Source organism: Mesoplodon densirostris, chromosome X (genome assembly GCF_025265405.1).
Source record: "Mesoplodon densirostris isolate mMesDen1 chromosome X, mMesDen1 primary haplotype, whole genome shotgun sequence".
NCBI classification, from domain to species: Eukaryota; Metazoa; Chordata; class Mammalia; order Artiodactyla; family Ziphiidae; genus Mesoplodon; species Mesoplodon densirostris.
In genome coordinates, this window is record NC_082681.1 from 90,923,321 (window position 1) to 90,939,787 (window position 16,467).

The 16,467-nt window shown below is 38.6% G+C and overlaps 1 protein-coding gene across 6 annotated transcripts in view; it reads left to right on the top strand.

Annotated features, from left to right (window-relative positions):
* FAM120C (family with sequence similarity 120 member C) overlaps positions 1-16,467 on the top strand; it is a 133,681-nt gene that overhangs the window by 37,052 nt on the left and 80,162 nt on the right. For all 6 annotated transcript variants that reach the window (XM_060086835.1, XM_060086836.1, XM_060086840.1 and 3 more), the window contains exons 5-9: positions 8,370-8,472; positions 9,041-9,117; positions 9,563-9,840; positions 11,227-11,500; positions 12,130-12,301. In XM_060086835.1, coding sequence (XP_059942818.1) covers positions 8,370-8,472; positions 9,041-9,117; positions 9,563-9,840; positions 11,227-11,500; positions 12,130-12,301 — 904 coding nt within the window. The remainder of the gene's footprint in view (positions 1-8,369; positions 8,473-9,040; positions 9,118-9,562; positions 9,841-11,226; positions 11,501-12,129; positions 12,302-16,467) is intronic.

Sequence of the window (16,467 nt, forward strand, 5' to 3'; positions counted from 1 at the left end):
CCATAGATACTTGAGACTCTGTTTTTTAAAAAATTATTTTCCTCTCTGTTTTTCACACTGGATAATTTCTATGAATTCATCATTAACTTTGTTGATTCTTTCCTTGGCCATCTCTTTTCTTTTTCTTTTAAAAAAATTTCTTTTATTGGAGTATAGTTGCTTTACAATGTTGTGTTAGTTTCAGGTGTACAGCAAAGTGAATCAGTTATACATATACATATATCCACACTTTTTTAGATTCTTTTCCCATATAAGCCATTACAGAGTATTGAGTAGAGTTCCCTGTGCTATACAGTAAGTCCTTATTAGTTATCTATTTTACATATAGTAGTGTGTATATGTCAGTCCCAATCTCCTAATTTATCCCTCCCTGCCTTTCACCTTTGGTAACCATAAGTTTTTCTACATCTGTGACTTGGTTTCTGTTTTTTAAATGAGTTCATTTGTACCATTTTTTTTAGATTCCACATGTAAACAATATCATATGATATTTGTCTTTCTCCGTCTTACTTCACTTAGTATGATAATCTCTAGGTCCATCCATGTTGCTGCAAATGGCATTATTTCATTCTTTTTTATGGCTGAGTAATATTCCATTGAATATATGTACCACATCTTCTTTATCCATTCCTCTGTCGATGGACATTTATGTTGCTTCCATGTATTAGCTATTGTAAATACTGCTGCAGTGGACATTGGGGTGCATGTATCTTTTTGAATTATGGTTTTCTCTGGATATATGCCCAGGAGTGGGATTACTGGATCATATGGTAGTTCTATTTTTAGTTTTTTAAGGAAACTCCATACTGTTCTCCATAATGGTTGTACCAATTAACATCCCCACCAACAGTGTAGGAGGGTTCCTTTTCCTCCACACCCTCTCCAGCATTTATTATTTGTAGATTTTTTGATGATGGCCATTCTGACCAGTGTGAGGTGATACCTCATTGTAGTTTTGATTTGCATTTCTCTGATAATTAGTGATGTTGAGCATCTTTTCACGTGCTTTTCAGCCATCTGTATGTCTTCTTTGGAGAAATGTCTATTTAGATCTTCCACCCATTTTTTGACTGGGTTGTTTGTTTTTTGATATTGAGCTGCATGTGCTGCTTGTACTGGGTTGGCAAAAAGATCACTCGGGTTTTTCTGTAACATCTTACAGAAAAACCTGAGTGAACTTTTTGCCAACGCAGTATACTTTGGAGATAAATCCCTTTTTGGTCACTTCTTTTGCAAATATTTTCTCCCATTCTGTGGGTTGTTTTTTGTTTTGTTTATGGTTTCCTTTGCTGTGCATAAGCTTTTAAGTTTCATTAGGTCCCATTTGTTTATTTTGGGTTTTATTTTCATTACTTCAGGAGGTGGATCAAAAAAGATGGCTGCAATTTATGTCAGAGAGTGTTCTGCCTGTGTTTTCCTCTAAGAGTTTTTTAGTATCCTGTCTTATATTTAGGTCTTTAATCCATTTTGAGTTTATTTTTGTGTATGGTGTTAGGGAGTGTTCTAATTTCATTCTTTTACATGCAGCTGTCCAGTTTTCCCAGCACCACTTATTGAAGTTGGTCATCTCTTTTCTGCTGTAGAACCCATACAATGAGTTTTTTTTTTTAAATTCTGACTATTGTATTTTATTTATTTATTAATTATTTTCAGGTTATTTCTTTAATAAATATTTATTTATTTTATTTTTGGCTGTGTTGGGTCTTAGTTGTGGTGCGCGGGCTTCTCTCTAGTTGTGGTGTGCGGGCTCAATAGTTGCAGCGTGTAGGCTTAGCTGCCCCACAGCATGTGTGGGATCTTAGTTCCTCAACCAGGTATTGAACCCGTGTCCCCTTAACCACTGGACCACCAGGGAAGTCCCTGAGTTTGTTTCTTTTTGTTTTGTTTTGTTTTGTTTTTTAATTTTTATTTTATAGTGGAGTATAGTATTTTTATTTTTTTAACTTTTTATTTTATATTGGAGTATAGGTGATTAACAATGTTGCATTAGTTTCAGGTGTACAGTAAAGTGATTCAGTTATACATATACATGTAGCTATTCTTTTTCAAATTCTTTTCCCATTTAGGTTGTTACATAACATTGAGCAGAGTTCCCTGTGCTATACAGTAAGAGTATTGTATCTTAAATTCTAAAGTTTCCGTTTGGTTCTTCTTTTTTTTTTAACATCTTTATTGGAGTATAATTGCTTTACAATGGTGTGTTAGTTTCTGCTTTGTAACAAAGTGAATCAGTTATACATATACATATGTTCCGATATCTCTTCCCTCTTATGTCTCCCTCCCTCCCACCCTCCCTATCCCACTCCTCTAGGTGGTCACAAACCACCGAGCTGTTCTCCCTGTGCTATGCAGCTGTTTCCCACTAGCTATCTATTTTACATTTGGTAGTGTATATATATCCATGCCACTCTCTCACTTTATCACAGCTTACCCTTCCCCCTCCCCATATCCTCAAGTCCATTCTCTAGTAGGTCTGTGTCTTTATTCCCATCTTACCCCTAGGTTCTTCATGACATTTTTTTTCTTAGATTCCATGTATATATGTTAGCATATGGTATTTGTCTTTCTCTTTCTGACTTACTTCATTCTGTATGACAGACTCTAGGTCCATCCACCTGACTACAAATAACTCAAGTTCGTTTCTTTTCATTTGGTTCTTCTTTATGTATTTTCTTTCTTTGCTGAGATTTTCTTTTTTTTTTGAGTTTTAAGTTATTTATTCTTAATTTAAACCTACTCAAAGAATGTTTTTCTCTGGGTAAAAGAGAAGCAGTGAGGGTAAACACAAGCAAAGTTTTGTTCTTAGCAATTACAGAATTTAAACAGTGGAATGACAGTCTTTTTCAGGGTCCTGACATTTGGGTCGAATTGATTTTGATTTTATGTCTGCTAAATGTCACCTACTACGTATACATTTTTTTAAAGTTGAGTTGAGAATTAAAGTGAATATAGAAAAAGTGTGATCTAGGAGAAAGGTCCTACGGTCTACTTATTTTTGCTGAGATTTTCTGTCTTTCTGATTCAAAAGTGTTTCTCCTACCTTCAAGCATTTTTATAAAGCTGCATAATGTCTTTGTCAGATAAGTTCAACATGTGTGTCATCTGAGTGTTGGCATGTATTGATTATTTCCATGCAATTTAAGATTTTCTTGGTTATGCCCAGGCCAAGTAAGTTTGGATTGGACATTTTGAATATTATGTTTTGAGGTTCCTAGTCTTATTTCAATATAGTGGGGAATGTTGACAGTTTTGTTTTAAGAGGCAATTGACCCATTTAAGTTCAGACCACAAGTTCTCACCATCCTAATGTGGGCCTTGGTTTCAGTGTCAGTGCAATTTTCAAAGCCTTTGCAAACCTATTTGGATCAGTCCCATGAACGCCACCCAGTTGCCAGTCTGGGACTCGGGTAGTGGTTTATCTGTTCAGTTCTCAGAGTCTGTGGTCTGCTGTTTTAAGTGTCAGATCCACACATGTGCTGCTCCCTCTTTGCAATCCTTTCAGTACTTCCCAGTTCATTGGGCCACCCTTTTTCAGCGTCTAGGGCCAAGCAGCAGGAGGACAGAGAAAAAGCATTGAAGGCTCACTCCACCCTATTGAGACCATTGCTTCTCTGATCAGAGAGGAAGTTTCCTCATTCAGAGATTTAGCTTCCGCTCTTCCCCTATTGCCACTGATGCCACCACAGGTTTGCTTCAGCCTGGCACACATGAGAACAGAAAAAAGGAAAAGAAAAATGGGGGTATTTCCATACATTTTCTTGAGTTTTCAGAGACCCCTTTCCCACTCTTCAAGCCAGAACTGGACTATGGTTTCTCCTGGAGCTCTCTCTACATCAGTGGACACTTCCAAATTTCAGGCTGCATTGTGTCTACACCAGGGGACATTGGAGAAAAAAGAAATGCTAAACTCACCCTTGGTTTGGTGGTACTTCGAATTCTGGTCTTCTTCCCAGAGTCTTCAAACAGTGGCTCCTGGTTTCTGTAACTACCTTCAGTGGGAACAAAGTGGAGGGTACTTACCCCATCTTATCCATAATGGAAACCTCTCTGTAGATGTTTTTAAATGAATAAAGAATGAAATCAGTGTTTGATTTTGGGGGCATAAGTTTTCCTAACAAAATTTTGTGATAGCACTGTCTAGCGCCCACTAGTTCACACTTAACTTTCTGGCATAATCATAAAGAGTGTTTTGTTTTGTTTTGTTTAAGTATACTTGGACTTTATTTTCCCAAAAGGCTTACATTCTGTTGATATTCAAATCATTCTCTTTTCAAGTGTCTTGCCTGCCATCATCTTTCATAATTCTCTCTTCCACCATTGATGAACACTAACTGCAACAGATCCTCATTGGTCCGTGGCTTCTATGATGTGAGCAGTCCTCCATCATGTCCCTTGACTATAGGAAATCCTGACCTTTATGACAGATTTGCTCATTCACTTTGTTACTTTGCATTGCGCTCTCAGCTGTTTTCATGAGATGATTAGGAAGAGATTGGCTCACAAAAAGAAATTGACATGTTGGGTAGGGAGAGATCCTAGTGTTAAGTAGGGGATACTGTTTAGATGGAGAATAAATTTTCCTTCCAATTTTTTATGGTGGTAAAATACACATAAATTTTACCATCTTAACCATTATAAATATACAGTTCAGTGGTATTAATTACATTCATAATATTGTGCAACCATCACCATCATTCATCCCCACAACTCTTTTTATCTTGTAAAACTGTAACTCTGTACCCATTAAATGATAACTCCCCATTCTCTCCTCCCTCCCAGCCCCTGGCAACCACCATTCTACTTTTGGCCTCTGATTTTGACTACTTTACCTACTTCATATAAGTGGAATTATGCAATATATATTTCTGCAACAGGCTTATTTCACTTAGCATAATGTCCTCAAGGTTCTTCCATGTTGTAGCATGGATCAGAATTTCCTTCTCTTTTAAGACTGAATAATATTCCATTGTATATAAATGGAGGAAAAGTTTTGTAAGTGCTCAGTTGAGTGGTGACTATTTTTAATGTTATAGCTTTTGCTTCCCTTTGTAGCTTCATGAGTTTTGGAACTTGGATAATGACTATTCTTAATAACAAGAATCCACTTTTCACTAAACAAAACAAAATAAATTTTTTTAATAGAGACTTTGCTTCTAATTCCACCCTAAATGTTTCACAGTATTTCCTAGTCCTCTTTATATGTATGTTTTGATGTGGTAGTCATCTCAGTGTAGTCATTTTTAGCCTGCTTTTTTCACTTAACATTATGTTTTAAACCATTTTTCATTGTTGTATAATTTTCACAAACATTTTTAACAGTTATAGAATTATGAGAGCTCTTTTAACAAACATACAAAAACTGCTAGGTAATAGTGTCAAAGTATGGGGTTCTACTCTGCTACTTCTGGCCTCTGTGCATCTTTAAAAGAAAAGGGCAGGACTTAATTAAATATGATCATATATAAAATACTGAATGAACTTCTATAGATAAGGTCCCATGTTAGACAGTAGGATATAAATGTGAATAAACCATTCTTTGTCCTCACAGAACTTGAGGTGAAATGGGGAGGTAGAAGCAAATAAATAAGTACAACAAAGAAAAAAACACAATAAAGTTTTCACAGAAGGAAAGATTTCATAGAATTGGTGCCTCTTTAAGGAAGAGTAAATGTTTGCCTTTCAGAGCACAGAACAGAGTGGTACACTGAGGGAAGTACACATAATTCAGTATTTCAGGGTATTGGGCCATAGATCTATACTCACTGACATGTAATAGTTTAAAAGACATACTGTTAAGTTCAAAAAGCAATTTGAAAAGCAATATGATAAGATTCCACTTATGTGAAAAAAGCAAGACCATATTGGTGTACATATATATGTGTGTGTATAAACACAGCAAAAGTTATGACAAAACGTATACCGAACTGTTAACAGTGGTCACTTTTGGGGAGGGGAGTGGGTACAGAGGTAGAGATATTAAGGAAGATTCTGTATATGGCTTGTATGTCTTAGGAGATTTTTAGTTATTATTATGTGTTATTAAATATGATAGGGAAATAATAATGAATATATAAATAATGGAACCTTGATGCAATGGAATGTTATTCACATGTCATTCTGTAAGTCAGTAATTTGCAAACATTCTTTAGATTTGAAACCCTTTTTCAAACAAGTTTGTCCAATTTTTGAAAAAGGAGAGTGATATTTTGTTTCTAAGTGAGGCTGGAGGACCTGGAGATCTTGATATCTGTATTTGTGTGCCTGCATGCATGCAAGTAAAGAGATCTGGAATGCTGTGTAGATCTTAGAGTGTTAACAATTACAAACTCTGAGAGATAAGATTATAACTGTTTAAATTTTTTCTTTTTTATTATATCATTTAATTTTCCTATAAAAAGTAAGTGTTATAGTTAGGAGATGATTTTTTGTAGAAAATATTCAACACTGGGTCTGTAGGGTGAATTGGGCACTCTCATGCACTGATGATGAGAGTATAACTTGAGACATCTGCCTTGGAAAGAGATTTAGTATCATGTATCAAGAGTCTATGAAAATGACCATATCCTTTGACCTAGTAATTTCACTTCTAAGAATATGCCCTATGAAATAACCCAAGAAACGTATGTAAAAATATGCTCATCAGAGCATTATTTATAATGAGAAATTAGAAATGACTTTAATATCTTATATTCTATTTGATGAAATATTATGAAGGTCATATATTATATTCAAGAGGATTTAAAAATTACATTGGAAAAAGCTTGATAAGGAAAAGCCCCTTCTCAATCAGCCCCAACACAGCAGAGGTAAACGGTATTTTCTATCACCATAGATAAGTTTCGCTTCTACTTGAACTTTACATTTACTCTGTGTGTGTCTCTTCTTTCATTCATTATTATGTCTGAGATTAGTCCATGTTGTTGCATATATCAGTCCTTTGTTCTTTATTACTGCACAGTTTTTTATCATATGAATATACCATAATTTATCCATTCTTCTGTTGATATACATTTGAGTTATTTCCAGTTTGGAGCTATTAAATAAAGCTGTTGTTAGTATTCTTGTTCATATTTTTTGGTGGACATATGTACTCATTTCTCCTGGATAAATACTTAGGAGTAGGATTGCTGTGCCATATGGCAAATATATGTTTAACATTATAAGAAACTGCCAAACTGTTTTCTCACCTCTACCAATATACATTCTTACAAGCAGTGCATTGGGATTCCAGTCACACCATATCCTTGCCAGTGCTAGATATGTATAGTCTTTAATTTTAGCCATTCTGGTGGATATATAGTGATTTCACATTGTGGATTTTGTATATGTTTATGTGGTTCTGGTTGTATTATTCATACCTTTTGAAGCAATAATTCCACTTTGGGGACATTTTCATATGGACCTAATCTGAAATCCAGAAAAACTTATACGTACATATATGTTCTTTTCTGTGTAAGTTATAATAGCCAAATGTGAGAAATAACCTAAATGTCAGGTATTAGAGAAGTAAATAATTTATGATATTTGTATAATGATAAAATATTCAGCCATTCAAAATTGTCTTGTGTAATAAAAGCAAGATATGAAATTGTACACAGAGTATGGTATCAACTATAGAAAAAATATGTGTATTAAAATAGACTAGCTATACTTAAACAAAAAAATGTATTTTAAAAATTAGTGGAGGGCTTCCCTGGTGATGCAGTGGTTAAGAATCCGCCTGCCAATGCAGGGGACACGGGTTTGAGCCCTGGTCCGGGAAGATCCCACATGTTGCGGAGCAAGTAAGCCCGCGTGCCACAACTACTGAGCCTGCATTCTAGAGGCAGAGAGCCACAACTACTGAGCCCGCGTGCCACAACTACTGAAGCCCGTGCTCCTACAGCCTGTGCTCTGCACAAGAGAAGCCACCGCAATGAGAAGCCTGCGCACCGCAACAAAGAGTAGCCCCTGCTCGCCGCAACTAGAGAAAGCCTGCACGCAGCAATGAAGACCCAACACAGCCAAAAAAAAAAATAATTAGTGGAAGGAAGCACACCAAAATATCTTTGGGTGATGGTACTGTGTACTTTTTTTCTCCTATCTTTATGTATTTTTTCTAATGATCATGTGACCATTTTAGAATAGCACAAAATGTAAGTAAACTTTATTTATTTATTTTTAAACTTAATTTTTTTAATTATTCCAGCTTTTATGTTCTATAATGCTCTCTCCCTACCTAATCTTTTCCACAGCATGAAAAATTGCTCTCTTGGGTTTCTTTAAACATTTGATTTCTGCTACTGTTTTGACTCTCAAATTATAAATTGCATGACAAAGACACTCTCGTGTTATTTCTTCTTCTGAACATTTGATGTTCCAACATCCAGTCCAGGACAGAAGATAAAATAGAACGATTCAAGAAAGCAGTTGAGTACTATTCAGTCACAACCAAACTCTCTTCGCTGCCAGTGGGTCCCTCCTCCTTTCTAGGTAAGGCTTCCATTTGACCCTGAGCTGCTCTGTCTATAGAGGAAACTGAGTTAGTCCCTCAGGAACTCCTGGGACAGAGTGGAATCACTTATTTGTATTGCACCCTCCTAGAAGTCATTCCTATTTGATAGACATCCTTTTGATTTCCATGTAATAAGAGAGGTGACATGAAACAGGGCCCTCATTTCTTGAATTTACAGATGGGATCCAATGCTATTTCCTTAGCTTGGGCTTCTTCTGGTGCTAATCTCCACTGTGGCCTGGTATATGTAAAATTGCCCTGTCTGTGGGGTCAGGCCTGAGTTTGAATTCTACCTCTGCTGTATACTAGCTGTGTGATCTTTGCAAGTCACATCTGTATGAAATGTGGCTCAGGATACCTCCTTAATAGGGTTGTTATCAGAAGAAATAATTTATGTAAGGTTCTTGGCATGGCGCATAGTAGCTGTTCAATAAATTGTTAACTTATTTATTAATAATAATTTCTCAGGTGATTTGAGGTTAGCAGAATATAACAGGGTACAATTATTAGGATTGACTAAAGGATAGCCCTTTCTCTTTGCTTCAGGTTTTCGGAATAATCGACTTGGAAATCCTCCCATTCCACGAAATCAAATGGGCACTATCTCTGCTGGAAAGCCAATGGTAAATATCTTTTAAGAAGCTTGACACCATTTGATAGCATTAGACTTGGGTTGCTTCCCAATTTTTATAATCTGAGTTAAGGAGTTAGGGTGATTCAGTATTATCAGAGTGTCAGTATTATCAGAATGTCATGTTCTCAACTTGAGGCTGGCAGACTCTGTAAAGAAAACATCCAAATCAGTAACCACTAGGGCATTGTGAAGGTAAATTAGATAATGTTGGAAGAATGGTTCTAGGAAACATAGATTGGACCATTGTCCTGCCTTTGGAGGATTCTGTCAATACATCACTGTTAGAATTATTTCTTGTTATTCTCAGTAGGTTCTTTGTATCCAAACAATTCCAGCTACTGGCATCATCCACTATGTCACAACTTCTGGGGAAACCATCTTGGAACCTTGTAAAATGTTAAATAAAGAGCTTTTCTTTCTGTTTTGTCCTTTAGTTTTCTCACCACGTGCCCCAGAAAATGAAATATCCACCACCATTCCCAGTGGGACCCAACTCCTCTCTTCTCTTCTCCCCCCATGCTTTGGGGGAATCCCATGCTTTTTCTGAGGATCCCATGCTGCAGGACAGCCCCTTTGCCAGTTGGGCTGTCTCTTATGATTCCTCTGCATCCCAGTTTCCCAATTACCTGACTTCCAAAGCCTCACCTCCTTTGGGACCAGACTCTTCCCACTCTTCCTCTGATGCTGATGAGCCAAATGGAGCCAGCTCTGAGTAAGTATCTGTACAGGCACCCCAGGGAACAGAATTCTGAAGCATCTGTATTCTTTTGCAGTAACCTAGGTAGGGAACGTGAGAAAGTGTATGTTCCTGGCTTTTCTCTGTGACTCTTTGCTCTTAAGTGAAGTAGGAAAATTCTCTCTATGCTTGGCTACTTCATGCTCATCTGGACCCTGTACAGGTGGTAATTTTCAGATACCCAGGCCACTGAGGTAGAAGGCAGCATAGCAGCTGGTTAAGGAAGCCCTGGTAGGGGTGTGCTATGTATCATGCCTGTCATCTCTCAATTTGTGAAGGGGAGTAGGTGGAATGGAAAAAAAACTTGAAAGACTTTATAGAGTTGAGGTATTGGAACAGTTGAGTATGCAGTTATAACTAAGACAGGGTTTTGAGGATTAAAACAGTGAGATTTTATATAAGCTCATTTGTTCTTAGATTATTCCCCCAAACAGATTATTCCTGGGAGAGAGAGCTGCTTTGAGGGTTTTTTGGGGTTTTGTTTGTTTGTTTGCTTTTATATTTATTTATTCATTCATTTATTTTGGCTGCACTGGGTCTTAGTCGCGGCATGCGAGCTCCTTAGTTGCGGCATGCGGACTCTTAGTTGCAGCATGCAAACTCTTAGTTGCAGCATGCATGCGGGATCTAGTTCCCCAACCAGGGACTGAACCTGGGCCTCTGGTATTGGGAGCATGGAATCATACTCACTGGACAACCAGGGAAGTTCCTGAGGTTTTAAATTGTAGTTATTTCCTTAGAACATGAGCAGACTCTAAACATGGCCTCTTATAAGGTATAAAGGATTCAGAATGGTTCCCATGACTTTTTTTAAATTTTTGGCTCTGTTGGGTCTTTGTTGCTCTGTGTGGTCTTTCTCTAGTTGTGGCGAGCGGGGGCTACTCTTCGTTGCAGTGAGCGGGCTTCTCAATGCGGTGGTTTCTCTTGTTGCAGAGCGTGGGCTCTAGGCACGCAGGCTTCAGTAGCTGTGGCGCGTGGGCTCAGTAGTTGTGGCTCGCGGACTCTAGAGCACAGGCTCAGTAGTTGTGGCACACGGGCTTAGTTGCTCCGCGGCATGTGGGATCTTCCCGGACCAGGGCTTGAACCCGCGTCCCCTGCATTGGCAGGCGGATCCTTAACCACTGCGCCACCAGGGAAACCTGGTTCCCGTGACTTTTGATAGCTTTGGTTTATATCAGATGAAATAAGCCAGGAGGATAGTGATGGCCACTGAGAGGAAAGGTATCAGGTCCAGCGCTAACCCAATATCCTGGCTTCCAAAGGGTTTGTTAAAATTCCTTGGAATCAGAACAGACATCTTGAGTTGGAATGTCTTTATCAACCCCCCTTCTCTCTTCTACACTATCTTTTAAAACCTTTTAGTCACATCACAGAAACACTTCAGCAGCAGCCTGGATGGGAGGATCCAAATGGTGACAGAGGGTCTTGGGTACAGCCTATCGATGCTGGAGTTTCAGATGCCAGCCTGGGTGATGGTGAACCCCACATCCCATCTCTGCTGTCTATGTCTACGAGGAACCATATGGACATCACCATTCCACCCTTACCTCCAGTAGCTCCAGAAGTCTTGCGGGTTGCTGAACACAGACATCGAAGGGGTCTTATGTACCCATATATCTACCATGTCCTCACTAAGGTGAGAGAACACATCAACACCTACCTCCCTGCTCTTAACACTGTACTTCACACTTCCTAGGACTGTAAGTTACCAGAGAAAATTGTGATGATTGTATCTGAAAGGAGATCAAGTGTGCTGGGGGCCCTCATTGTATCAAGGGACTCTAGTGAGGTGAGACCAGCAAAAGATGGGACTGTGCAGTAAATGAGGCCTCACAGAGAAGTATAATTGTGAGATTTTGAAGAAGATAATGCACCATGTTTGTGGACTCTGGTCTAGGGATGGACACACTCTAAGAAGAGGCATTATGCCCTTGTTATTTACCTCTCAGTCTACTTCTCCAGAGCTATTCCCTTCCTCCAGTCTTACCATACAAATCTATCCCTCAGAAAAAATGTCTAAGATGAATTTTCTCCATTTAGTCAGCTGTAGTTAGTCATAGCAGAGACTTTTAAAAATGGAATTTAGCTCTTAAGCTGCCTATGGTCAGCTCGGCTTGTTACAACTTTTTTTAGTCTGAAATTCTGTCTGAATACAAGTAGAAAATTTAATAGCGAGGCTACAGTTCATTACTGGTTCTTCTCAGCTCAATTCCAAACCTTGAGGTAACTCATTTTCTCCTTTCTCCTGTACCATTTTCTCATTAGGGTGAGATTAAGATCCCTGTATGTATTGAGGATGAGTGTAACATGGAGCTGCCTCCAGCTGCTCTCCTGTTCCGGTCAGCTCGTCAATATGTATATGGGGTCCTTTTCAGTCTGGCAGAGACACAGAGGAAAATGGAACGCCTGGCCATACGGCGGCGGTTGCCTGTAGAAGGTATGTGTGGTTCTAGCTTTGACAGTTCTCTCAATGCTTTGACTCAGGGCAAAAATGTCTATGCAAGTACATCATACTTTTGGCTATGGAATAGTCTTTAAGAAAGTGCATAATTCACCAGAACATATACTGGTATGGGAAATGCATTAACTTAAGCCCAAATTCTTTAATCTTTAGGCATTCAGAGTGACTATTATTTATAAGAGCCATGCTGGACTTTGGGAATGTAGAAGTGTATCTGACACAGTCTCTCCTCCTCAGTGAGATTTTTGTTTTGGGATTTGATCCTGTAGGTAATTGGAGCCATTGAGATGTATTAAGCTGAAGAGTGATATGGTCAAATTAGCATGTTCAAAAGAACCAACTAGATTTCTTCTTCTGGGAAGATGGAATAGATATAATTTTCCCTATTCCTCCTGCTAAATAAAACTAAAAGCTCAGGATATTATATATAAAACAAACACAAGGTACTCTAGAAGGTGAACAGAAGGTGACAGATTGGCTAAGGGCCTTGGGATCCAAGGAATGCTGCAGTAGTGAGTTCCCTGGCTTTTCTTTGTGCCTTATATATCCCAGACTGTGTGCAGGACAAGCTGGCAGCCCAGAAACACCAACAGGTGCAGACCAAGAAAAGCCTGCTCTCTCTAGCCAAAGTACGCAGAAGGAACAACCTAGTAATACAGAAATCTTTTAGATAATAACTACTCTATTCCAGCCAAACACTAGAGAAAAACTGTAGCTCACTCTTACCCGTACCAGCAAAGGCCAAATGAAGAACCTAGACTTCTACCATTGCCAGACTGTAAGAAGGTATGCCACCTGCTCCTGCTGTGGAAGTGTCAGACAAGGGCACATGGGGAGTTAGGACTTCTACTCCCACTAGGCAGTAATGAGACAGCATCCTCCTTCACCCACCAGAGTGGTGTCAGAAAAGACCTGCTAAAACACAAAACTTAAATGAGATCCAGAGTCTCATAAAATAATACCCGAAATATTAAGGTTTGAATTGAAAGTCCCTCATCATACCAAGAACCAGGAAGATATCAAACTGAGATCTCAAACTGACAGGAAAGAAAATCAATAGATTTGTGTTATCCATAGAAAATCAAATCACTGTAACACAAATGACTGAATTACCTGATAAGGATTTCAAAGCAGCCATGAGAGAGAAATGCTTTGACAAACAATTCTGAACATTCTTTTTTTGGGCCGTGCTTGTGTGGCTTGTGCAGTGAAAGCGCCAGGTCCTAACCACTGGACCGCCAGGGAATTCGCTGAACATTCTTGATACAAATTAAAAATAGAAAGTCTTACAAAGATATATAATATACAAAAGAACAAATGGAAATTAACTAAAAGATACAATAACTGAAATAAAATACACAAAAGATGGGTTAAACTGCAGATTGGAGACAACAGAGAAAATAATCAGTGAACTTGGAGAAAGAACAATAGAAATTATCTAATCTGAATAATAAAGAGAAAATACACTGAAAAATGAACAGGGATCAGTGGAACTATAACAAAAGACCTGATATTTGTGCCAATCAGAGTCTCAGAAGGAGAGGCGAAAGAGGGTAAGGCTGCAAAAGTACTCAAAGAAATAATATATAATATTTATATTTAATAACTTAAATAAATATTCCCAAATTTGGCAGAAACATATGCCCACAGATTCAAGAAGCTGAGTGAATTGTAAATAGTATAAAATCGTGCCAAGATACATTACAGTCAAACCTTTGAAATCTAAGGACAGAAAAAATATTTTTTTATTGAAGTATACTTGATTTATAATGTGTGTTAGTTTCAGGTGTACAGCAATATGGTTCAGTTATACATATACATATATATATTCTTTTCCATTATAGGTTATTACAAGATATTGAATATAGTTCCCTGTGCTATACAGTAGGTCCTTGTTGGTTATCTATTTTATATATAGTACTGTGTATCTGTTAATCCGAAACTCCTAATTTATCTCCCCCACCTTTCCCCTTTGGTAACCATAAACTTGTTTTCTATGTCTGTGAGTCTGTTTGTGTTTTGTAAATAAGTTCATTGGCATCATTTTTTAGATTCCACATATAAGTGATATCATATGATATTTGTTTTTCTGTCTGACTTATTTCACTAAGCATAATATTCTCTAGGTCCATTCATGTTGCTGCAAATTGCAGAATTTCATTCTTTTTTATGGCTGAGTAATATTCCTGTGTGTGTGTGTGTGTGTGTGTGTATCTCACATCTACTTTATCCACTCATCTGTCAGTAGATACTTAGGTTGCTTCTGTATCTTGGCTATTGTAAATAGTGCTGCTATGAACATTGGGGTGCATGTATCTTTTTAAATTAGAGTTTTTGTCTTTTCCGGATATATGCTGAGGAGTGGGATTGCTGGATCATATGGCAACTCTATTTTTAGTTTTTTAAGGAACCTCAATACTGTTCTCCATGGTGGCTGCACCAATTTACATTCCCATCAACAGTGTAGGAGGGTTCTTTTTTCTCCATGCCCTCTCCAGCATTTATTATTTGTAGACTTTTTGATGATGGCCCTTCCAACTGATGTGAGGTGATACCTCATTGCAGTTTTGATTTGCATTTCTCTAATAATTAGGGATGCTGAGCATGTTTTCATGTGCCTTTTGGCCATCTGTATGTCTTCCTGGAGAAATGTATAGTTAGATCTTCTGCCCATTTTGTGATTGGGTTGTTTGTTTTTTCAATATTGAGTCGTATGACCTGTTTGTATATTTTGGAAATTAAGCCCTTGTCAGTCTAGAGACAGAAAAATTATTGAAAGCAGCCAGAGAGAAATGATGCTTTACATATAGGGGAAAATAATACATATAAAGGCTGATCTTTCATCACTAGCCATGGAGTCCCTTCTGCCACAACATTTTCAAGGGCCAAAAAAAAAAAAATTGTCAAGGGCCAAGATGGTGGAGTAGGAAGACCCTGAGCTCACCTCCTCCCATGGGCACAACAAAATTGAAACTATTATGGAGGAACTATCCATGATAATGACCTGAACACTAGCAGAAAGGATATTCTACAGCTGAAGGTATAAATAGGGAACCACAAGGAGACAGGTAGGAGGGGTGGAGTTGAAGTATATTCAAGACCTGTTTCCTGGGTGGGTGAGCAACAAATGGAAGGATAATTATAATTGTAGAGGTTCTCCCCAAAGAGCAACAGGTCTGAGCCCCACATTGGGCCCCCCAACCTTGGGTACTGACCAGAAAGATAAGACTCCAGAACATTTGGCTTTGAAGGCCAGTGGAACTTACTTTTGGGAGAGCCAGAGGGCTGTGAAAAATAGAGGCTCCACTTTTAAAGGGTATGCACAAAATCTCACACACTCCAAGACCCAGGACAGAAGCACTAATTTGAAAGGAGCCTGGGTCAAACCAAGAGCTGATTTTCAGAGCTTCTCAGACAGGAGGCAATTGAAACTCATCATGGGGACATCAAGCTGGCAGCAGCCATTTCTTGGAGCTCTTCCTATCACGGGTATATTTGTGCTAGTAAGCGCCATGTTGGAACCTTCCCTTTAGTTTATTACTGCCTGGACCTGGCCCCACCCACCAGCCAATCAGCACCAGTCCTGGGACATTCCAGGCCAGACAGCTAGCTGGGCAAGTACATGGACCCACCCACCAGTAGTCTGGCTGCTGTACTGAGCTCCCAGCCACACCAGGACCCAGCCCCATCCACCTGCAGGCCAACATCAACTCCAACACACTGGGACCTGGCTCCACCCACAAGTGGGCCGGCACTAGCCCCAGGACCCGGCCTCATCTGCTAGTGGGTGAACACCAGGCCCTGGACCCTCTGGATCCCAGCCCCACCCATTAGCCTTCCAACACTAGCTCCAGGACTAGAGACAAAGAAGGACATTACATAATGATCAAAGGGTCAATCCAAGAAGATATAAAAATTATAAATATGTATGTAGCCAACATAGGAGCAACTAAATACATAAGGAAAATGCTAACAGCCATAAAGGGAGAAATTGACAGTAACACAGTAATATTAGGGGACTTTAACACCCCACTTACATCAATGGACAGATCATCTAGACAGAAAATCAATAAAACACTGGCCTTAAATGACACATTAGTCCAAATGGACTTAGTAGATATATAGAAATTCCATCCAAAAGT